The 25,433-nt window shown below is 33.9% G+C and overlaps 2 protein-coding genes across 3 annotated transcripts; both read right to left on the bottom strand.

The window, feature by feature from the left end:
- Window positions 1–1,583: 1,583 nt before the first annotated feature.
- LOC18447337 (uncharacterized) lies at window positions 1,584–12,031 on the bottom strand. 2 transcript variants are annotated; one of them, XR_016058850.1, is made up of 3 exons: window positions 11,219–12,031; window positions 2,312–2,767; window positions 1,584–1,977 (listed from the first exon to the last, which is right to left on the bottom strand). XR_016058850.1 is itself a non-coding variant. In XM_006857436.4 (3 exons), the coding sequence occupies exons 1-3, from the start codon at window positions 12,022–12,024 to the stop codon at window positions 1,777–1,779; spliced, it is 1,257 nt and encodes a 418-aa protein (XP_006857498.3). In that variant the 5' UTR covers window positions 12,025–12,031; the 3' UTR covers window positions 1,584–1,776. The 2 variants fall into 2 exon arrangements, 1 of the variants encoding a protein (XP_006857498.3); XM_006857436.4 differs by having other exon boundaries at window positions 2,518–2,767.
- A 906-nt stretch (window positions 12,032–12,937) lies between these two features.
- On the bottom strand, window positions 12,938–18,195 carry LOC148781212 (large ribosomal subunit protein uL14). The gene is made up of 4 exons (XM_088871180.1): window positions 18,151–18,195; window positions 16,699–16,983; window positions 13,356–13,397; window positions 12,938–13,257 (listed from the first exon to the last, which is right to left on the bottom strand). The coding sequence occupies exons 1-4, from the start codon at window positions 18,161–18,163 to the stop codon at window positions 13,175–13,177; spliced, it is 423 nt and encodes a 140-aa protein (XP_088727306.1). The 5' UTR covers window positions 18,164–18,195; the 3' UTR covers window positions 12,938–13,174.
- Between the last annotated feature and the right edge of the window lie 7,238 nt (window positions 18,196–25,433).

Genomic DNA, 25,433 nt, shown 5'->3' with positions numbered 1-25,433 from the left:
TTTTGCTTTCTTTTTTTAAAAAACAAAAAACAAAATCTATTATCACCTATAATTATAAAATTTAAAATTTTAAAAATGGTACTAATCGAACGTATCTATAAACACTTCAAAAATCTTGATAATAAATGGTATATATTATGAGAGAAACTATTTTTTAGGATTTAAAATTCTCTTCATTTATGTATTCTAAACTTCTTTCTTTCTCTTTTCCTACATCTCTCTCTCCTCTCTTGTTTCTCAAAACACCACTCTATTCTCAATAGCCTTTTACTTCCAGGAAGCTTTTTCTCTCTCAAGAAGTTTGGGAGAATGGCTTTTAAAAATTGCATATCTTTTTAGATTTGTTTGATCTAAAAAAAACAGGTTCAAAATTAACTCAAGGGTTAGAAGAAATAAAATGTACAATTTATATGTCTCAAAATATCTTTTAAAACCTTGGATCTATTATGTAATAGAACTTAAAAATATAGGGCATGCTGATATTTTCCTTAAAACTTTTTCCTTAATACAATATTTGCCGTATATCTATGCTGGAATCAAGAAATTCATGGCATGAAATGTTTTGCCCAAAGTTTTCAGTAATAATAAAGAGGGAAACTTACAATCTAGTGGGGCCTCTACACTTAACTTATGCATGCTTAGGCGCAGGTGTTTGATTTAAGGAAAAAGTTTATATAAGGGCGAGGCCCTAAACATTCAAATTTCAGCACACCTCATAAATTTACTAGGTGGGTTCGCAAAAATGCTCAAGTCAATCATCTCGACTTCAACTGTATAAATGAGAAAAGACAGACTTTGAGTCTCGAAAACATTGCATCCTATAATGCATTTTTGGAACCCATAATTTTCTATTGTTTATAGATCGGTTTGATTTACACTGTCTTTAAATTTTATAATTAGACATGAAAATAAATTTCGCGTCAATCACAAAGATTTCATTAATGAAAGAAAATCTTTTTAAAGGTGCGCCAGAAAATCTTTTTAAAGGTGCGCCTTTGATTATTTAATGGAGCACTCATAAGACCTCAACGACAATTAAATTTTGACTTATCTTTATTTTATAATGATAAGTTCCATATCTGATAATTATCCCGTAAAATAAAATCATCACAATATGATATTATCACAATAAAGACTTTTTTCAATATAGATTGTATACAACGAGACCATTTACCTTTGATACAAAGTGGTCACAATTACTTACAACCATTCGATGTGAAATTTGATAGCTTGAGTGTGCCACAAAATTCGAGAAAAATTATTTGAAGTTTGAGATTGGTCAATGGAATAAATACAGCCACTCAATTTCATATTCAATGGTCAAGATTAATTGTGATTACCTAGTACAAAAAGTAATTGTCTCATTCTCTGCTTTTCCTTTAATAACATGTACATATAAAATGTAAAACTCGAATTTGAAAAGAAGCATTCATTTGCTTATAAATAGCTCTAATAAGGTAAATGGGACGCAGTTGACTAGAAATTTTGGAAGGAATTGATTTGATTATATTATTTTTTATATATATTAATAAATATCACAACAATGTGCAAGCAATTTGCATAGACATGTATGGCTAAAGCTATTTTGTCTAATGAGTTCTGATATATTTTAGTATTTGTATACATTATTAACACTGTTATTTACAAACTTCCATGCTAATGAAGCTCAATCTTGGTGTCATTCTTCGGTTTTGGGTAGCATTTCACTGTAATGAGGCTATACAAATGAAACTGAATTAGTCACTAAGTTTGTTGGTTTTTGAAAGCATTTCCTTGCTATACAACTGAAGAAGCTGAGACACTGCGAAATTTGTTGGTTTTTGATAGCATTTCCCTATTAGGTGGCTTGCTGAGGGCTTCATGTGCATAGCCCAAAGGCATTGCTGGTCTGATGCCTCCAGGGTTCAGCAGGAAGAGAATCCGATAGTAACCGTCCATGATTGCATCGAAGTTGCATGTGGCTGCAACCTTTGGAATCTAAGCAAAACAAAACAGTATAAAGAGAATAAATTAACAAAAAAAAATGAATGCATAACATGTAAATTTAAATGGTACAGTAGAGGTCAAGGGAGAGAAATTTCCCAATTATCAATGCATTTCTAATCTTGATTTCTTTTCATTTTCGGGCAAGCTGTTCTGCTAGTTGAAAAAATCTCCTTACTATTTGAGAATTTGTAACAATTTTCGGAAAAGATATTTCTTGGCTCTAGCTTTTTCTCTCAGTTTTCTTTTCTTTTAAAAGATATTGTTAATTGCAGCATACAAATAATTCAATAAATAGAAACTTAAATTTCTCTGTTTTTAAATTTACCATTTCGATTTTTTTTTTCCCAAATGTTCCCCAACATGTTCCTGGACTTTATCTGAAAACTCCAAAATTTTAGACTCCCTGAGGGAATTCCACACATCATAATAAAATGCTGTCATACCCAACTCTCACCCATCAAGTATATGAACACTTTCTGATCAGTAAACCCTTTTATTTTTCTATTCATGGAGTATCAGATTGAGAGTTACCTGATATATGTCAAGCATATAACCATGGAGATTAGGGTACTCTATCAACTTCTTCTTCGTACATTTGAATAGAACATTATATACTAGATCAAAGCGAATCAAAGTGGTAAACAAGCAAATATCAGCAAGTGTCAGTGCATCACCACATAAGTATCGGTTAGTGGCCAAGTGGGCATCGATCTTATCTAATGTACTGAACAACACCTCAACAGCACTATCGTATGCCTCTTGGCTCTGTGCAAATCCACATCTGCAGAAAAATAATAATAGTGTGTTTTCAACTTCCAATTCTGGATGTCACTTCCTCCATAGATACATCGATCTTTAATACATGAGCTAGTTTATAGCGGGTTTTGATTTTCAACTCTTCACTTCTTTCGATGATATGTCAATCTTTTGTTGATACATAGTACAATTGTCAAAGGCAGCAAGAGGAGAACATCGCTTTTCAGATCAGATTCATATATGCTATTTGAGAACTATCCGTTGAATTAAAAAGTAACTATTCCAGAACAAAAAAAAATAAAAAATCCAGAACATCAAATGAATATGCAGGGTACCAAACCATAATTCCACATAAGGGAGTCTGCATTTTTGCAGTTGATTGAATAAATAAAAGATGTTATTTACACAAACCATTCAATTCAGGTACTTGAATGCACATAGAAAAGGAGAGGTCAAGTTTCTTATTGAACAATGTGAAAACACCATGTACGGCATGTTAGCATAGGATAGTATTTGCATCCAACAATTCATTTAACTTGGACTTGGATGCAAGCATGGATGTCACGCACAGCACAAACATGGATATGACGCTGCAAATTTAGTAAATGTAGGATGAGAGTAAATGGCATATGTTTTATATTTAGATATATATTTAGAAGAATACAAAGTATATTAAGAACTCAATAACCACGCTGAAGTTAAGTAATACAGTATTGAAGTCATATATGAACGTTAGTCATTTCCATCCATGATATTCAACAAGATTAAATACAATCATGTTTTCTTACTGCCACAGGATCAATTATTTATGAAGCATCTACGTTTTCTTATTTGAAAGAGAGTACTCTTAACTTGTCTTTATCTGCCATTTCAAGTGAGACCCAAATAACCATATGTGACATCAAGAATGGGGACGATAAATAATACCAACTCGACAAATAACCATATTGCTAGGAAAGCACAAAAATTCCCCAAGGATGTAAACATAATTTAGAGAGACTGCTTGCTTATGGTTGACACCCAAAAATATGAGACATTGGACACGGCTGACTAGAAAAAGGAACTTTCTTTTAAAGACAGCATAAAATCACCCTAAGTTTCACCTCAAAAGGTACAATATGTGTGTTTGTAAGGATTTGATTGGAATTTTATGTGACTGAGAACGGGAATTTGACAACACTTGAACGGCAACTGTGCATTTATTATACGTCCTCCTTTTGTGCCATCGTTGAAAAGATCAACTTCGTCAGACATATGAGATTTGATATATTGAGCTTCAAGATTCACGAACACTTGGAAACCTAAAAATTTTTTCTCGAACAATACATTTTCTCAAGAGGAACTATAATTAAATGTGGCAAGAATTGCAGAAACCAAACAAAATCCAATCACTTGCACCATGGCCCCAAAAAGGAACCAACATAAATATTATCATAAGCACTGGAAGACAATCTATCATAGACAAAATAGGAAAATTGGTGTGCATTTTGGGAGTAGAATTCACCTTTTCACACACCTTTTGATATTAATAGAGGTGGGTGCTCTCATTCTGCTTTTTTATGCTTCTGATAAACATTCTTTCCCTATAAAGATCCCAATAGCCCAAGAGAAAACACTGTAAATTCTCTACCAACAAATACGGCTCGACAAAGATCGAAAATCACGGGCAGCTTGGGTGCGCACCCATAGTGATATACTTCTCCCTCCTTCCCCCAAAAAATAAAAAAAAATAAAAATAACCCAGCAATTATCATATAGTTTCTATTTGGCGGAGATTTCTGCACAAGCTAAGTTCCAAAGGTGAATACACAAGGAGTTACAGTAAACAATTGCACCCGTAAAGTGGTCCATCAAAAAGGTCCCGATTTTACATAACACTCATGAAATAGATTACAAAAGGTGACAAAATGCAACAATTGAGGTAAGAAATTGGCAAAGTTGGTTCAACCCAATGTTTAAAAAGTTGGACCGGTGAGCTAAACCAGTCACTCACTGGTTCCAAGTCGAACAGATAAAGTCGCAAATCAAAAAAAGAAGGAAAAGGAAGCAAAAAAAATGCAAACAAAATTTAAAATGTTTAAAAAAACATTTAGGGATTTCAAATCATTCTAGAATCAATAGTTTGCTAACCAGCAATTATCATATAGTTTCTATTTGGCGGACTTTTCTACACAAACTAAGTTCCAAAAATGAATGCACAATAAGGAGTTGCAGTAGACAATTGCACTAAACCCGTAAAGTGGTCCATCAAACAGGTCCCGATTTTACATAACACTCATGAAATAGATTACAAAAGGAGACGAAATGCAACACTTAAGGTAAGAAATTGGAAAATTTGGTCCAACCCAATGTTTAAAAAGTTGGACCGGTGCGCTAAACCAGTCATTCACTGGTTCCAAGTCGAACAGGAAAAGTCGCAAATCAAAAAAAGAAAGAAAAGGAAGCGAAAAAAATGCTAACGAAATTTAAAATGTTTAAAAAAATATTTAGGGATTTCAAATCATTCTAGAATCAATAGTTTGCTAACCAGCAATTATCATATAGTTTCTATTTGGCGGACTTTTCTACACAAGCTAAGTTCCAAAGATGAATGCACAACAAGGAACTGCAGTAGACAATTGCACTAAACCCGTAAATTGGTCCATGAAACAGGTCCCGATTTTAGTTAACCCTCATGAAATAGATTACAAAAGGTGACAAAATGCAACACTTGAGGTAAGAAATTGGCAAATTTGGTTCAACCCAATCTTTAAAAAGTTGGACCGGTAGGCTAAACAAGTCACTCACTGGTTCCAAGTCGAACAGGCAAACTCGCAAAAAGAAAGAAAAGGAAGCGAAAAAAATGCAAACGAAATTTAAAATGTTTAAAAAAACATTTAGGGATTTCAAATCATTCTAGAATCAATAGTTTGCTAACCAGCAATTATCATATAGTTTCTATTTGACGAACTTTTCTACACAAGCTAAGTTCCAAAGGTGAATGCACAACAAGGAGTTGCAGTAGACAATGGCACTAAACCTGAAATGTGGTCCATCAAACAGGTCTCGATTTTACATAACACTCGTGAAATAGATTACCAAAGGTGACAAAATGCAACACTTGAGGTAAGAAATTGGAAAATTTTGTTCAACCCAATGTTTAAAAAGTTGAACCGGTGGGCTAAACCAGCCACTCACTGGTTCCAAGTCGAACAGGAAAAGTCGCAAATCAAAAAAAGAAAGAAAAGGAAGCGAAAAAAATGCTAACGAAATTTAAAATGTTTAAAAAAACATTTAGGGATTTCAAATCATTCTAGAATCAATAGTTTGCTAACCAGCAATTATCATATAGTTTCTATTTGGCGGACTTTTCTACACAAGCTAAGTTCCAAAGATGAATGCACAACAAGGAACTGCAGTAGACAATTGCACTAAACCCGTAAATTGGTCCATGAAACAGGTCCCGATTTTAGTTAACCCTCATGAAATAGATTACAAAAGGTGACAAAATGCAACACTTGAGGTAAGAAATTGGCAAATTTGGTTCAACCCAATCTTTAAAAAGTTGAACCGGTGGGCTAAACCAGCCACTCACTGGTTCCAAGTCGAACAGGAAAAGTCGCAAATCAAAAAAAGAAAGAAAAGGAAGCGAAAAAAATGCTAACGAAATTTAAAATGTTTAAAAAAATATTTAGGGATTTCAAATCATTCTAGAATCAATAGTTTGCTAACCAGCAATAACCATATAGTTTCTATTTGCCGGACTTTTCTACACAAGCTAAGTTCCAAAGGTAAATGCACAACAAGGAGTTGCAGTAGACAATTGCACTAAACCTGTAGAGTGGTCCATCACACAGATCCCGATTTTACATAACACTCAGGAAATAGAGTACAAAAAGTGACAAAATGCAACACTTGAGGTAAGAAGTTGGCAAATTTGGTTCAACTCAATGTTTAAAAAGTTGGACCGGTGGGCCAAACCAGTCACTAACTGGTTCCAAGTCGAACAAGCAAAGTCGCAAATCAAAAAAAGAAAGAAAAAGAAGCGAAAAAAATGCAAACGAAATTTAAAATGTTTAAAAACACATTTAGGGATTTCAAATCATTCTAGAATCAATAGTTTGCTAACTAGCAATTATCATATAGTTTCCATTTGGCAGACTTTTCTACACAAGCTAAGTTCCAAAGGTGAATGCACAACAAGGAGTTGCAGCAGAAAATTGCACTAAACCCGTAAAGTGGTCCTTCACACAGATCCCGATTTAACAAAACACTCATGAAATAGAGTACAAAAGGTGACAAAATGCAACATTTGAGGTAAGAAATTGGCAAATTTGGTTCTACGCAATGTTTAAAAAGTTGGACAGGTGGGCTAAACCAGTCACTCACTGGTTCCAAGTCAAACTGGCAAAGTCGCAAATCAAAAAAAGAAAGAAAAGGAAGCGAAAAAAATGCAAACGCAATTTAAAATGTTTAAAAAAACATTTAGGGATTTCAAATAATTCTAAAATCAATAGTTTGCTAACCAGCAATTATCATATAGTTTCTATTTGACGGACTTTTCTACACAAGCTAAGTTCCAAAGGTGAATGCACAACAAAGCGTTGCAGTAGACAATTGCACTAAAACCGTAAAGTGGTCCATCAAACAGGTCCCAATTTTACATAACACTCATGAAATAGATTACAAAACGTGAGAAAATGCAACCCTTGAGGTAAAAAATTGGAAAATTTGGTTCAACCCAATGTTTAAAAAGTTGGACCGGTGGGCTAAACCAGTCACTCACTGGTTCCAAGTCGAACAAGCAAAGTCGCAAATCAAAAAAGAAAGAAAAGGAAGCGAAAAATATGCAAACGAAATTTAAAATGTTTAAAAAAATATTTAGGGATTTCAAATCATTCTAGAATCAATAGTTTGCTAACCAGCAATTATCATATAGTTTCTATTTGGTGGACTTTTCTACACAAGCAAAGTTCCAAAGGTGAATGCACAACAAGGAGTTGCAGTAGACAATTGCACTAAACCCGTAAAGTGGTCAATCAAACAGGTTCCGATTTTACATAACACTCATGAAATAGATTACAAAAAGTGACAAAATGCAACACTTGAGGTAAGAAATTGGCAAATTTGGTTCAACCCAATGTTTAAAAAGTTGCATAGGTGGGCAAAACCAGTCACTCACTGGTTCAGAGTCGAACAGGCAAACTCGCAAATCAAAAAAAGAAGGAAAAGGAAACGAAGAAAATGCAAACGAAATTTAAAATGTTTTCAAAAAACATTTAGGGATTTCAAATCATTCTAGAATCAATAGTTTGCTAACCAGCATTATCATATAGTTTCTATTTGGCGGACTTTTCTACACAAGCTATGTTCTAAAGGTGAATGCACAACAAGGAGTTGCAACAGACAATTTCACTAAACCCGTAAAGTGGTCCATCACACAGGTCTCGATTTTACATAACACTCATGAAATAGAGTACAAAAGGTAACAAAATAAACCTCTTGAGGTAAGAAATTGGCAAATTTGGTTCAACTTATTGTTTAAAAAGTTGGACCGGTGGGAAAAACCAGTCACACACAGGTTCCAAGTCGAACAGGCAAAGTCGCAAATCAAAAAAAAGAAAGAAAAGGAAGCGAAAAAAATGCAAACAAAATTTAAAATGTTTAAAAAAACATTTAGGGATTTCAAATCATTCTAGAATCAATAGTTTGCTAACCAGCAACTATCATATAGTTTCTATTTGGCAGACTTTTCTACACAAGCTAAGTTCCAAAGGTGAAGGCACAACAAGGAGTTGCAGTAGACAATTGCACTAAACCCGTAAAGTGGTCCATCAAACAGGTCCTGATTTTACATAACACTCATGAAATAGATTACAAAAGGTGACAAAATGCAACACTTGAGGTAAAAAATTGGAAAATTTGGCTCAACCCAAGGTTTAAAAAGTTGGACCGGTGGGCTAAACCAGTCATTCACTGGTTCCAAATCGAACAGGCAAAGTTGCAAATCAAAAAAAAAAAGAAAACGAAGCAAAAAAAATGCAAACGAAATTTAAAATGTTTAAAAAAATATTTAGGGATTTCAAATCATTCTAGAATCAATAGTTTGCTAACCAGCAATTATCATATAGTTTCTATTTGGCGGACTTTTCTACACAAGCTAAGTTCCAAAAATGAATGTACAACAAGGAGTTGCAGTAGACACTTGCACTAAACCCGTAAAGTGGTCCATCACACAGGTCCCGATCTTACATAACACTCATGAAATAGAGTAGAAAATGTGACAAAATGCAACACTTGAGATAAGAAATTGACAAATTTGGTTCAACCCAATGTTTAAAAAGCTGGACCGGTGGGCTAAACCTGTCACTCAATGGTTCCAAGTCGAACAAAGTCGCAAATCAAAAAAAAAAAAAAAAGGAAGCGAAAAAAGTGAAAACGAAATTTGAAATGTTTAAAAAAATATTTAGGGATTTCAAATCATTCTAGAATCAATAGTTTGCTAACCAGCAATTATCATATAGTTTCTGATTGGCGGACTTTTCTACACAAGTTAAGTTCCAAAGGAGAATGCACAACAAGGAGTTGCAGTAGACAATTGCACTAAACCTGTAAAGTGGTCCATCAAACAGGTCCTAATTTTACAAAACACTTATGAAATAGATTACAAAACGTGACAAAATGCAAAACTTGAGGTAAAAAATTGGAAAATTTGGTTAAACCCAAGGTTTAAAAAGTTGGACCGGTGGGCTAAACCAGTCACTCACAGATTCCAAGTCGAACAAGCAAAGTCGAAAATCAAAAAAAGAAAGAAAAGGAAGCGAAAAATATGCAAACGAAATTTAAAATGTTTAAAAAAATATTTAGGGATTTCAAATCATTCTAGAATCAATAGTTTGCTAACCAGCAATTATCATATAGTTTCTATTTGGCGGACTTTTCTACACAAACTAAGTTCCAAAAATGAATGCACAATAAGGAGTTGCAGTAGACAATTGCACTAAACCCGTAAAGTGGTCCATCACACAGGTCCCGATTTTACATAACACTCATGAAATAGAGTACAAAAGGTGACAAAATACAACTCTTGAGGTAAGAAATTGGCAAATTTGGTTCAACCCAATGTTTAAAAAGTTGGACCGGTGGGCAAAACCAGTCACTTACAGGTTCCAAGTCGAACAGGCAAAGTCGCAAATCAAAAAAACAAAGAAAAGGAAGCAAAAAAAATGCAAACAAAATTTAAAATTTTTAAAAAAACATGTGGGGATTTCAAATCATTCTAGAATCAATAGTTTGCTAACCAGCAATTATCATATAGTTTCTATTTGGCGGACTTTTCTACACAAGCTAAGTTCCAAAGGTGAATGCACAACAAGGAGTTGCAGTAGACAATTGCACTAAACCCGTAAAGTGGTCCATCACACAGGTCCCGATTTTACATAACACTCATGAAATAGATTACAAAAGGTGACAAAATGCAACACTTGAGGTAAGAAATTGGCAAATTTGGTTCAACCCAATGTTTAAAAAGTTGGACCGGTGGGCTTAACCAGTCACTCACTGGTTCCAAGTAGAAGAGGCAAAGTCGCAAATCAAAAAAAGAAAGAAAAGGAAGCGAAAAAAATGCAAACGAAATTTAAAATGTTTAAAAAAACATTTAGGGATTTCAAATCATTCTAGAATCAATAGTTTGCTAACCAAAAAAATAAAAAAATTAAATATAACTTCTAGGCATGTTAGGCCTAGTTCTGACTCCTGAGTTGGGAATAAAATCGGATCGACTACCTGCCGATTATGGTTCACTTGGGTGTTTCCAAGTCGAATGGCCGATTTTTTTAGCACCGGTTCAACCTGCCACAAAGACCTTTCTAGTAGCCACAAACAATATGGACGGAACAACCTATGTGAGAACAACCATGGTATTTAACTCTTCAACTACTGGAGAACCAGGCAGATGGTTCTACGCATTCAATAAAAATTGATTTCATGGTCAAGGTAAAAATCGAATTCAAGCTCTTGCTATTCAAATCAGATTCAAGACTTCGCAATCTAACAAAACTGAAGTAGTTGCCATCAAAAATGCACCACAACACTTCATCAAACATTGCACAATCACAATCCAAATGAATAACTACCCAGCCTACTTTAATTTGAACAGCAGAAGTCAAAATTTAAAACTCATTAGCTACCCGCTCATCAGCAAATGTTGTTGCTAAGATTCACAAAGTCTGTCTATCAGAGCTTCTAAAGAGTTCAAATGCACAATGATCCTCGAAGCTCATAAAAAAAATACCAAAAGAAACAGGGGCAATACCCAAATCCAGTACTAAGGAGAAAATGCACAATTACCATCACACTCAGATTCAGTAGACCAAAGAAAAATAAAAGAGAGAGAGAGCTGACAATTGAAATCTATATATTCAGAGAAAAAAATAAAGGAATAAAGAATTAAAATGCAACCAATCCAAATCATCTTGGGAACAAAATGAACATATACCTGTAAACCCCGTTGTTAACATTCGGATAAATCAAATCATACCACTCGTTAATCTTCCCATCTAGCTCTGGTGGCGAGAGGTCCAACCCCGAATCACCCACCTCCCCGTCAAACCCCGAATTCAAAAACTCGATAATATCGAAGCTCTCATTGCAAGCAACATCTCTCTTCTTAATATCCCAAAGCATCGGAACAGTGCTCCTTCCATCATAGCCCCCATGTCTAAGACCATACACCTCCTTTAGTGTCTTACACCCATTAGCCTTATCCAAACCAGGAGTATAATCACTTCTATCTCCATTAAAACTCCTAGAACTCTTGAATTCCCATGATCCATTGACACCAGGTGAAGCAATGGAGACTGGTATTGCCTCTTCAAAACCTTTGAGAGCCCTCACAATTAGGGTTCTATGGGCCCAAGGGCAAGCAAGGGCCACATAGAGGTGATACTTTTTGGGGGGCTTTTTTTGGCGGGAGCCAACGGCCAGAGATTTGAATTTGGAGGGGGGCCTTGCGTAGGAGCCTGACGAATCAGATGGCGCCATCTGGCTCATCATGATTTGCCATGCGGAGGTCCAGGCCGAACGGACGGCTGCGATTAGAAGTTGGGGAGGCAGGGAGTTGGACCAGAGGAAAGTGGTTATGGAGCTTAGGAGATTAGGGTTACGATCAGCTCCGCACATTCTAGGGCTGACGTGGCGGTACAAGGGGCGATGCAGGTTTGGGGGGAGATGGGGTGGTTTAAGGAGCCTTTTGGTCTTTTCCGATGACGGTATTGAAAGGCAGGGCCCGAGGGTTAGAGCCATTTTCTTTACGCCGATAATGATGAGAGGAGAGTTTAAAGAGGAAAAATCAGGGGTATAATGGTCATTTTTGCCTTAAAGAAAAATGAAAGGCACCGAACTAGATAAGGGACCTTTCAGGGATTCTCACAAGAGCTTGGGTTTTGTTAATAAAAATGGGTCTCAAGCAAAATTTGAACTCATTTGGAAAAATTCAAGCCACAGAAATTGAGAAAAAAAATGAGGATAAACATCTTTAGTAATTAGTTTGATTTTCCATGATTTTAATTTCCATTTTATTATTTTCGAATGATTTCATTTTCCATTTTATTCTCAATATAAAATTTTATGCAAACAGAGGATTACATCGAACAGTGATTCAACGTCTTTAGGCGCGTCCCCATCCACATTTTGTCCTCTTTCTCTCTCTCGAGGCCAAGATCAAACATGTCCAAAACTTGAAAGCCTTTTTTATCCATATTCACACATCTTAAAGTAAAGATGACCAATTTGAGGAAATTTCAGCATATGAACAACTTTTCTCGATCAATTTTTGAGATATTACTTACATAGTGTAATTGATTAAATAGCCTACCACAATTAGTTAAAAAAAGGGTTTGACGATGATAATGAAACAGTGTTATAGCTAATTAAGATTGACTCCCATCCATTACGTGTTTTGCACCCAGGCAACATAGTGAGAGAGAGAGAGGGGCCGAGAAAAATAGACAAAAATAGAAGAGAGATACCTAGACATACAAATATACATTAAACCAATAGTCATCCCATCTTAGAACTTGTGTATACTATAAATAAACATGTTCCCAATAAGCTAATCAAACTTAGTATAAAACTATGAAGACCAGACACAAATTGAGATATGATGATCAGAAAGAGAGGCAAAAGAAAACCACAAAGAGAAGGAAAACCACAAAAAGAAGGACAAGGCCTTATAATTCAATTTCAACCTAACAAAATGATTTAAAGTTTCAACATTGATCTGCAAAGCCCACTAAAACCAGACCATACAAAAATGAGGAGACTCCACACGGTAAATTCTATTTCAAAACATTTCTATTTCAAAACATTAAAAAGAGCAACAAATCCAACTTCGAACAGATATAACAACTCTCAACAAAAACCAAATTAAAGTCAAATTCTAATGTTTCTGAACTTAGATGATAGTGTTTGCTGCACTGGCAATACGAGGCCATAGATCCGCACACTCCTTCCCAATTGGCCCTGTGATGGCAGATCCTGCAAAAAACCCACAAAACACAAATATTGTTCAAGTTCATGTACTCAGGCCCTCACTCCCTCTCTCACTGTCACACACATAACCACAAATGTATTACCTTTCATTTCTCCTTTCGGATTCACTATGACACCCGCATTATCTGTTGAGAAAAAATGAGGCCCAAGTGTAAGTACTCAAACTAAAGCACAACATGAAAAAATTGAGGTATTCATTGAGTGATCAAGATGTTTATAGGGTTAAAATAGAATTTTTTTCCGAGACCTTTTTAATTCACAATTACTTTTAGTTATAGATAACAAAAATCGGGACAATGCTAGGCACCTTACTCAAAAAGCCAGATCTTAATCTGATGAATTTTACAATAATCACCACAATGTAATAAAATGGGAACATATCAATTGTTTTCTTTGAACTTCTGCTGCCAAAATGCAAGAGAGAAACCCCACATATACCATGCTAAAACCTTTAAATTTTCTGAACGGGCCAGCATCGTTCGGTGAAAGACCATAAGTGGGTGAGGTAAATAGATGATTACCAAAAAATCAACTTTCTAGACATCCTTAACCCATTACTCTCTCACATACTAAACCCCAATACTATACTTTCTTGTATTGAACCCCCCAAGTCAAATAATCAACAAACCGAAGACTAATATAATATGCCCTTCTCCTCTCTCCCTCTCTACCCACCTGTCTCTTTCTCTCTCTACCCAACCTCTCTCACTCTCAATACCTCGCCGATTTTCTCTCTTCGGCTTACCTTACAGGCCAGAAAAATAATAGCATGGGTGGTTATCCAGCAAACAAGATCCCTACTCTTGGGGCACAGGCACCGAGCACCATTTCCGACCAACCAGCTGGTTTCCCGACAACAATGTCTCATTTTCCTTCCAAAAATAAGAAGCCCACTGATTTCCAGCCCAAGAGGTCCTGGTTTCCGGCCAAATTCAGAAACCTGCATAGGTTACGGCAAAAAATAGAAACCCCAAGGCAAGAAATAGAAACCCAGTAATTTTTGGGCAACGAATGTTTCCCTTTTCGGGCCAACCTACTGATTTTTATGGCTACTAAGGTCCTGTTTTGCTGGCTTCCCAAGTCTGGTTTTCGGTCATATGTTGCGAACTATCACTGTACCGTTAACCAAGAAATCCATTCTCTGGCCAAAAGTAAGAAAATTGTTGATTTCCCAGAGGCCAAGGTCCCTATTCCAGCCAGAAAATCACATACCCTTCCAGTTGCGTTCCAATGCCCAATGTCGCATTACCATTTTCTTGCTTGAACTACTTGGTCTGTGTTACTTCAGGCGAATATGTTTCACATGTCATTTTATGGAACTCAGATTGGAATTTTACTCTGTGAAGGATCTTGAGCAAAGATGGTGTGGCCATTGACATGCTCGAGGATGATTTTGTTTTTATGTTTTTTTTACTAATTCTGCGTTTCAATTAGAATGGAGGTTCAGTTTTTCCGAGGACTGTGATCCCTTTCCGGCAAACAATCCAAAGAGAATCACCAACGAAGCATCTCTACGCACCCTCTCTCAAACCTCAGGATCTTTGAAATTGGTTGTTGGCCCCCATAGCCCCATTTAGAGGAAACAAACTGAAACATTTTGTGGTGTTGTTTGCTTCTAATTGAGGACTAGTAATATTCAAGCTCTGAGAATGGGATTATGACAAATCGAGGCCAGAAGACTTTGAGTTAAGCTGCTGTAGTTCTTGATAGAGAAAGGGGATGTACAGTAGCAGAATGCAGAGATATTGATTGTAGTGAGAGGAATTGATGGAAAGTAATGGAGAGAAAGAAAGAGGGTGGGTAGAGAGAGAAAGAGCGTAAGATGATGGGTAGAGAGAGAGGGTGGGTAGAGATAAGGCCAGTAGAGAGAGAGCGGGTAGAAAGAGTAAGAGAGGAGAAGGGCATTTTAGGATCAATGACTTTTTGACTGGGGGGGGGGTAAATATAAGAAAACATTGTATTAGGGTTTAGGGTGTGAACTTAAAAGCATTGGGAGGTAGGATGGGTACAAAGTTGATTTTGGGGGGGTATTTATAATTTTCCCTAGATAATTTTCAGTAAGTGGGAAGTACGATACTACTCTGAGGACAATACAACAACCACAATCCTCAAGGCTATCACCAACAAAATGATGGAAAACGATTCTCAAAGGATGGAGCCCAGAAATGGGGTCCTTTCTTGTTTTGGCAGTCCCCACTCTCATTCCATCCTACATCATTTCAACGGACATCGATGAGCTCAAGGATCCAAGGAAGTCCATAATCCGTATGCCTATATTATACTTCCCCTTAGTTTCTTCTACAACTCGAGGAGCAACCAAACAAGGGCAGAAAACTTCTTCATAGGACAAATGGGCATATACCAGGACTCTATGCTGAAGAAAACAAGACAAGTGCGATTTATGTGTAAAAGGGAACCAAAGATTGTCCACCATCATGGTTAATGATAAGAGGTTTCAATAGGTGAAGGAAATTTTAAAAGGAGTCCATAATCATATGGTGAATCGGAAGATGACAATGCCCTGATCTACAAGCAATACAATGAAAAGAGAAAAGAAGCACCCATCCCCAAATAAATATGAAAATTTCAAGGATGGCCAAAAATGCTTCACCAGACGAATCTTGTTTGCTACGTTTCAATACATTTAACTATTAGATTCATGAATTATCATATTTCATAGGAACAACATGGCCAGCCATTTGGCCCTGCTAACAATTTGGTGAGATCCTAATTACACCCTCCAAGGTGCTAATGAACCTATAAATAATGCAATACTTGTGACGAATAGGGAAGGAAAAAAAGGCATACCGCTCGTTAGAATATGCAATCTTAAGGATGACAGGATAGTTTTTGCCACTTCTATTTCACACATAAGGTATCCTAAACGAACAACTGTTCGGTTATAGAATGCTTGTTGTTGGTGGGATGAAGTCATTACATTCAAATGATTGAAAGGGTATCACTGTCATTAAGAAGAAGTAAGATTATATCGAGCTCCAATAAAAGCATAGTGCTTTCAACGTCGTTGTTTCAATGGCAATGTTGCGGGAATGAACTTTGTTTCTTTTTGTTTCTCATTAGTCAACAAAATTAGTTTAGTTCCCATGGTTATGAATAAAAGAAAGCAATGCCATCAAAGAAAATGGTTAAAGCACTGCCATCAAAGAAAATGGTTCTTTACAAGTCATTAGTTAACTACAGAAAAAAGAAAAAAGGAAAGAGAGAGAGAGAGAGAGAAAAAACAAGTATTCAACAAAACATATACAAGGCAGATCACATTTTACAATGTCAACAAGGGTTACACAAAGAAGTCATTATTCTTGCATAACTTCAAAAAAAATGTAATCTACAAAAACTAATGAACAGAAATACATAACATGAAGCTTTTCTAGGACAAACTTTACAGAAAAATCAAGAAAGATTTACCTTCAAAGTACATAAAAACACCATCCTTTCGGCGCCATGGCTTTCTCTGCCTTACAATAACAGCTGGCATGACCTTTTTCCTGAGATCAGGCTTCCCTTTCTTCACAGTGGCCATCACCATGTCCCCAACACAAGCAGATGGAAGACGGTTGAGCCTGCCCTTGATGCCTTTCACCGAAATTATGTAAAGGTTCTTAGCGCCAGTGTTATCTGCGCAATTTACAGTAGCAGCCACTGGTAAACCCAGTGACATGCGAAACTTGTTCCCAGCTGAACCTCCACGTCCTGTATGTGTGTGTATGTGTGGAATTTGAAAGTTAGATACGATATTGGTAATAAGAAAAGGGAAAATTGGAAAATGGAAAACTAAATTTCATTGTTTGAATGTCTGGAAATCAAGACAATAAATTAAGCATGTTAATATGGGGTTAGTGGATAAATATGGCCAGCCAGAAAATTAGGCTAATGATGTCAGTGAAACAGAAAAGGAAATAATTAGAACCCTGACATTAGATGGAACTTCAGAAAACAAACAAAGACAAGAAGACTAAAAGAACATGAAATCTTCATTGAAGAATTTGTAAACTATAGATAACTGGAAAATCAAACTCTACCATAGAGAGGTACTGCAAATGTTAAGCCTAGGCTTCGAATAAGAAAGCTAAGTTACTGAATCTATTGAAATCCTAGATATCAAGAACAGTATGCAAACCGATGTTTTCAACAAACTAATGAACAAATCCAGTTCAGTGGAACACCACAAAATGGATATGTAAAATAACAAATCTTCTACAAAAACAGAATGAATCTCATCAACAATATATGGACGGAGAATCAAGCAAGAGGGGAAAAGATCTCAACAGCTGCAAATGATACGAAAGGGTCACGGTCTTCGTGATATTAAATATGCACATAAAATTTGAACTAATATATGCACACATAAGTTGAATTAATAAATATGCACATATAATTTGAATCTACGGAAAATATATAAAAAAGCAGCGATTTTGAGGAGCCACTGAATTTCAAATTCCAACAAAACAAATCTGATCCAACAAAAAAAAGTATAGAACCACAAAAAATCAATAAAATGCTGATATTTATCCAAAATCCTTACTAAAAATAAGAGAACATCCAACAAAACCTAGGGTTAGTGAACGAAAATACATTAATCAATACTCATCAGACAACGAGAGAAATTTCTGAGAAAAACATTAGACCGTAAAAATCATTCGACCACTGAATAAAACTATGAGAGTAAAGAGTGATTAAGATCTGAACAAATCAAGAGGAATCATGAAACCATAGATGATATAACTAAGAATCTAAATATGAAAAGGAAAATCATGAAATCATAGATGATATAACTAAAATCTAAATATAAAAAGGAAAATAATGCCGTCTATTCAGTAAATAAGAGGAAATACATGAAACCCTAAACCCTAAGTGTACCTCGCTTCGACATTTTGCTAGTGCAGACAATGCAACGAGGAAGACTGCCTTTTCTGGAGTTTTGGCCTTTAACCCTCAAATATATATAGTGAGTATTGCCCATAATGGCCTCATCTTTTCTAAAATGTACCTTTATAGCCCTACTGCCTTGCACAAGTCCATCTACTCCGTCGGATAAAATTCATTTTGCCAATACTTTTTAAATCCCAAATTTCGAGATATAATCCTTATTAACCAATGACTAAATGAAAAAAATAAAAAAAATACCTCTTAATCTCTATTTGTTCAAAAAATAAGTCCCAATAACCGTCCATTTTTCGGTGATAAACATCAAGAAGTTCAAGAATTCAAAATACTTTTTTTTTTTCTTTGAATTCAAAATACTTTTATATGGTATTATATAAAGGGCCTAAAAAAACCTTAAAAAACATTCAAATCAATCATCTCGATTTCAAGATACATAGATATGAAAAAAACGGTTTTCCGATCCTAAAACTAGTTCATCTTCTAACACATTATTTGGACCGTCCATTTTTTATATTTTCAAGTGTGTATAGATATGCTTGATCATCACTATTTTTAGAATTCTAAATTCATAGTTATTCGTAAGGCCTTGCGGCATCGAAATTGCATTTCGGTTATTTTCATTTTAGTAAGAATTCCTTGAATATATACATTTTTCTAAATACTTTTAAATTTCAGTCTTTTTTATTTCTCACTTTGAATGTAGAACTATGGATGCGACCTTATAATGTGGAAATACGGATGCCCCTCAAAAATCTATCGAAAAAGGTAATTTTAATGTTGAAAAACCCTTTAATTGATCATCTCGACATCCATATGTATGACTATGAAAAATAAAAAGATTTTAAGTCTCATAAATAGTGCATTTTACAACATATTATCTACCTTGTCCATTTTCAAGATTTTCATATGTTTATAGATCTACTTGATTTTAACCATTCTTGAAATTTAAAATTTTATACTTAGATATAAAAATAGATTTTCAGATAATCCTAAGAATATTTTACATCAAAATTATATACCATAATAAAATTTGAATGTGCACCTTATCTCTACACCTACAGATGTGTTCGTATGCAAACTGCACCCGTATTTTATTGAGAAATAATATTCAATACAATAGGTAGTTTTTAAAGTTGAGATAAACTTGCTATTTGTTAGCTAATTCTCATTAAATCAGTGCTATAAATTGAGAAATTGTTCAATAATTAGGTATTTCTAATTCCAATGTTTTAAAATCTGGATTGGTGGAGGGGATCTTTCACCCACATATCCATATCAGATTGTTGGATCAACTATATGTATCGTGTCTATATCAATCCAAATCGGTGATAAAAAAATATTTAAAATAAAATAGGGATTTATGTATGGGGATTCGAGGAGACTTATGAAAGCATTAGATAAATCATTCCTGACAATACCTATGCCATCATAAAACCAATTTGATCCTGACCAGTTCCTATCCAATTGGAAAAGGATCTGGGTCACCTATTGGATCCAATTGGAATGGGACCATTCGAATCAAACAAGTGATTTTTACGATCATATGAACAATACTTTAAAAATCAATTTGTTGAACCATGATCATATATACAATGCTTTAAAAATCGAAGGCTTGAACCCAATACCCACAATTTACAATTTTTAATTATATCCATACACCAATTTGACTCATCGAAGTGGTCTAAAACACCAATTTAGAACTGGTTCAACAGCTTACTAATTCAGAACCCAATTCCAAGTTTTCCAACAATGCGTATAAGAACTAAAATCTTAGTTTTTTACAAAAAAAAATAAAAAAAATTGAAATGCCCTAATATATCCTCAAGGCAACTAAATTATTTCATACCAAATGTTTTCATTCTCCCTTGGGAGTATACTGTTCATTTTCTTCCTCAAGTAAAACCTGATATAGGATAACTTAAGACCCTAGATTTTGCCTATGTAATAACTTCAACCAATAGACTATCTTCAACAAAAATAAATAAATCCAAACAACACTCTATATGCACTTAAAAAAATAATGTCTCAAGATTGCATAGAGACCATTCTATTTTTGGAGGATGAAATCTAGAAAACTCAATTTTAAAAAAAAATTGTTTGAAAATAATAATCTAATGATTCTTAAGTGATTCTCAAAATTTGATAATGCTCTTTCCAAGTACGTCTTTTGATTGAGGGAGTAGATTTAGGGTATACGCTCTGGTGAGAGCATAGTATACATGCTTTAACTCATATTTGAAATGACAAACTTCATGATTGGGCTAAGGCTATTTGGTCAATGTGGTGGAGCGCCACAATGTGGCTTCTTAAGTACCATTTATGCCACATTAGAGAACCCATTTCCCAACTAAACTACCTAAAAAAACAACGACAAACTAGGAGAATCAGAAAACAAAACATACACATATTATTTGAAAATACCCAAAGTACCTTGATGAAAAAGTCCTTTCTTAGACAGCTAAAAGGGAAAGGTTTCTATACTTCCCCTGTAGCATAGAAGATCTATGTTTCCCCTACCATCCAGCCGTCACATTTTGCTCAAGAGAGTCACTTAACGTTTGATCTTAAATCCGACGTCTCAAAGTATTTTATTTTTAGTTTTTTTATACAAATTATATGAATATGAAATTTGGTATATGCCATCTTCTCAATGGGGCGCACTTATAAAAAATATTAAAAATAATTTTTCGATAAAATATAATGATCAAAATATCCCTTGAAAGTTTTAGAGGTATTTTGGTCATTTGATTTTATTGGAAATATTTTTTTATATTTTTCGCTAGTGCGAGTTTAATACAGGATTGGACATTCCAAATTTGGTGTCAAAATAGTTTATAGAAAAAATATTAAAAATAAAATAATATAGAGACATGATATTGTGATTAGGGCAATCTTAGCCCTCCATTCAAAATAGACGGTGGGATAAAGGGAAGTATATAAATTTTATGTTGTAGGGGAAGCATAGAAAGTTTGCCCTAGTAAAAAATCCTCGAGGCAAATTCCTACTGCCTCTATATTTCCCCCAAAGTATGTACAAATTTTTTTAGAATTCAATGGCCTTGCCTCAATATTTCACCCAAAGGATGTACAAATTTATTTAGAATTCAATGATCTAAAAATCATATAAAAAATGAGAAGCAAAAAAACCTCAAGGCAAATTCCTACTGCCTCAATATTTCACCCAAAGGATGTACAATTTTATTTAGAATTCAATGGCCTAAAAATCATATAAAAAATGAGTAGGGCTTGTATATTGCAAGACCATTTACTTTTGGTATAGGAGGTCACAATCATCTCTACTATAAAATCAGATTGCTCATCACAAAAATTAAAAAAACTTTGAACCTTAAGCGTTGTTAATGAGATGTTAATCATCCAACAACCAAAATTGATTGCGACCTGTTTGTATAAAAGGTAAATAAACTTATTGCTTACTATTCCAATTTCGGAGAAACCTGTCCAATTATTTACCATGGCCATAGGGCCCCAACTTTATTAACCATAAGGACTTCCAATCCTGCAATGCCCTTCGAACTCTTCCATTGCCCAATCCTGCAATGCCCTTCGAACTCTCCCATTGCCGTTGATGAAGACAGTGGAGAGCTCATGACTATTGTTAATGTTCTCATCTAGCTCATAGGCCCTCAAGTTCACCTTAGGCCAACATAACGAACTCCATCTCTTTTGATTTATAAAGTTTAAAGCTTCAAAAATAGTGTAGAGCAACATATCTATTGAAACTTGAAAATCTTGAAAATTGACGGTCCAAAAATGTGTTACAAGATACACTATTTCCAAAACTTGCAATCAATTTTTTTCTCACGTTCAGCTCAAATTTGATTGTTTAGAGCCTCGGCTCTATAGAGAGAGAGAGATAGGTTATAATAATTTTTAGTTAATGGAAATGTTTCTATACTTCATGAAGATATATACTTCCCCTACTATCGAGCCATCCAATTTTGATCAAGTGGGTATTACCGTTTTATCATATATCTGACGTCTCAAAGCATTTTATTTTAATTTTTTTTTAATACAAATTGTATGAATATGAATTTTGGTACGAGCTATCGTCTTATTGGGGCACACCTATAAAAATATTAAAAATATTTTTTCAATAAATTATAATGACCAAAACACCCCTTGAAACTTTCAGGGGTATTTTGATCATTTTATTTTATTATGAATACTTTTTATATTTTTTTAACTAGTGCAAGTTTAATAGAGGATTGGATGCTCAAAATTTGGTACCAAAATATTTTATATAAAAAAATTAGAAATAAAATAGTATAGAGATTTGACATGATTGAGACAATCTTAACCCTCCATTCATAATGGAATGTTGGATAAGGGGAAGCATACAAGTTTTATGTTGTAGAGGAAGCATATAAAGCTTGCCCATTAGTTAAAGGCATAATCTTTATGGGCAAGCTTTTGAATCAATACAACATAGACCTCCGCTTCCCCTTATCCAATCGTCCATTCCGAATGGAGGGCTAAGATTTCCCCAATCACAATGTCATGTCTCTACACGATTTTATTTTTAGTTTTTATGTAAACTATTCTGATACCAAATTTTGGACGTCCAATCCTCTATTAAACTCATACTTGTAAAAATATGGAAAAATATCCAATAAAATAAACTGACTAAAATACCCCTAAAATTTTTAAAGGGTATTTTGGTCATTATATTTTATCAAAAAATTATTTTTTATAGGTGCATCCCAATGACAAGATAGCAAATACCAAATTTTATATTATTTATAAATTGTATTAAAAAGTAAAAATAAAATACTTTTAAGCATCAGATTTAACATCAAACGATAAGTGAGTCCATGATCTATGTTGTAGGGGAAGTATAAAAACCTTTCCCATCATCTTGTATAGAGAGACGTTACCATAGTTTTTAGTTAAGGGCATCTCTTCCATGTGCAAACTCTCTTTAAACCCGGAGAAATTGAGAGGCATACGTACACCACAGAGTGTACACTATTTTCATAGACCATTACATCACATATTCACCTAGTAACAACGATCTTTATCTTTTATATATATATTAAGAGTGCAGTTGGCATACAGACGCCTCCATAGGTGTGGAGGTACAGTGCCTTTCAAATTTTATCATGGTATATAATTTTGATGTAAAATGTTATTAGGATTATCTCAAAATTTATTTTTCTATTTAATTATAAATTTTTAAATTTAAAAAATAGTTAAAATCAAGTAGATCTATAAACAAATAAAAATCTTGAAAATGGACAGTATAGATAATATGTTGTAAAATGCACTATTTCTAAGACTTAAAATCTTTTTATTTTTCATATGTTTTCCAATGGATTTTTGAGGGGCCTATGTAGTTCTACATGATAAGGTAGCATCCTTATATAAACTGTTTTCATATATTCAAGGGCTTATACATAAGATAAAATTGTGAAAAAGAAGAGAATATCTTTATCAAACAGGCCTAATTCATAGACTGTATATTAACAGTATAATAATATTATAATAACAAATATAATATAATATAATAGTATTTATTGTATTATAATATAACATGTTATATTATTAATAATAAAGAATTAAAAGGAAAAATAAGGTATATATATATAATGATCCTATAGGACCCTCCCCACCCATGTGTGTAGGACCCTAAAGGATCACCATTAAAATTAGCATATATCTCTAGAAAAGTTATCACATGGGTGTGAGACTTGACTTTTCTAGAGATCGGTACAACTTTAATGGTGATCTTTTGAGGGTCCTAGACATATGCGTGGGAGAGGGTCCTATAAGATTATTTCTCATATATATATATATATATATATATATATATATTGTCATTATTACAAAATTACCTCTAAATTTATATTATTATACTTATATTTATTTTTTCACCGTCATATCATTTTTCTATTTTATTATTTTATTATTTTGAGAGAAAAATTAAAATCTTATTATTTATATAATGGACTTCTACCCAATAGATCACATATGGAGCACAAAACTATAAACGTTAAAGTCTTGCGGTTGGTTTACAACGAACCTACATAGTGAAGAAGCTCAAGTTTTATAGTACGAGAAATTAATAAGGTTGTTCAATAAAGTACTATAATATTAATTAATATTGTATAAAGTAAAAAAATCATACACCTTTTTAGTCTTTTTCAATGTCCTAATATATTTTTTCATCCATTCAATGTAAACAGTCAACTTTTTCTACTAAACAAACTTATCTTCAACTTTTTTAGCTTTTAAATGTTAGTCTCACAAAATAACGAGAAGTTATATAGAGAAATGCTTGAAAGGCTTACGAGAAAAAAAAGAGAACAACTAAAAATCTATCATAACAAAAGTATGTTAATCCAAAACCTGATATATTAAAAGTATGTGATTCCATATTAAAAGTCAAAGGCACACTAAATGTTTGACAAGTTCATATACCGCATACACTTAAAGTTAAACTATACATTAGTAAGATTGCTATTTTCATCATATTTTATTAAAAATTTTCATCATATTTTATTAAAATGAAAAAAATGTAAGTATAGAAAATAAAACAATGGTCAAAATTGGCAATCCCTAATGTTATTTTTTGGAGATGATCCACCCCACGATTCAAGTTTTGAAACACTGACTACTACCATTCATGACATTATGACACTCATGATTTATTTTCATTTTATTGTAAACATATCTAAATTTAATGTTATCTATGAATTCTCATACCTTGGATCACACTATCCAAGTACACCATAGGACACACTGAACCATATTCAACCCCAAACCACAGTCTAGCCCTGAACCGTTTGAGAATATGTCAAAGATCCATAATATCCCATTTAAAAAGCCAAATATCCTTAGAAATCTAAAATCCTTATCTTAGGAAACTAAATCACCCAAAATAGGCAGATTCCTAGAGAGTGAGTATTACAAGATTTGTCAAACTTCGTTTTTTTTATCAAGGTCGGGCCAAAAAAAAGAAAGAAAAGATTTCAAATCTTAGAAAAATCTATGTAAGGTGGTATTGCATATAGGTGCCCAAGTTTCTTCATTCTTTTCTACCTCATTTATTTATCTGGGCTTGTTCTATTACTTTTTTTAATTTTATCATCATTTAGTTTTGAAAAATTTTCGTCAATATCTGTTATATTTTTCATTATTACATAAATACCTGAAACTTTATGTTGTTACACAGATATCTGTTTTTTCAACTTCATAATACTTTTTTTTTTTTAAAAAAAAAGAAGACAAAATTGCCA

This window comes from Amborella trichopoda, chromosome 7 (genome assembly GCF_054954075.1).
Source record: "Amborella trichopoda isolate Santa Cruz 75 chromosome 7, AtrichopodaSantaCruz75HAP2 v2.0, whole genome shotgun sequence".
NCBI lineage: Eukaryota > Viridiplantae > Streptophyta > Magnoliopsida > Amborellales > Amborellaceae > Amborella > Amborella trichopoda.
The sequence above is the reverse complement of the archived record's forward strand: the minus strand, read 5'-3'. Positions and strand labels throughout refer to the sequence as shown.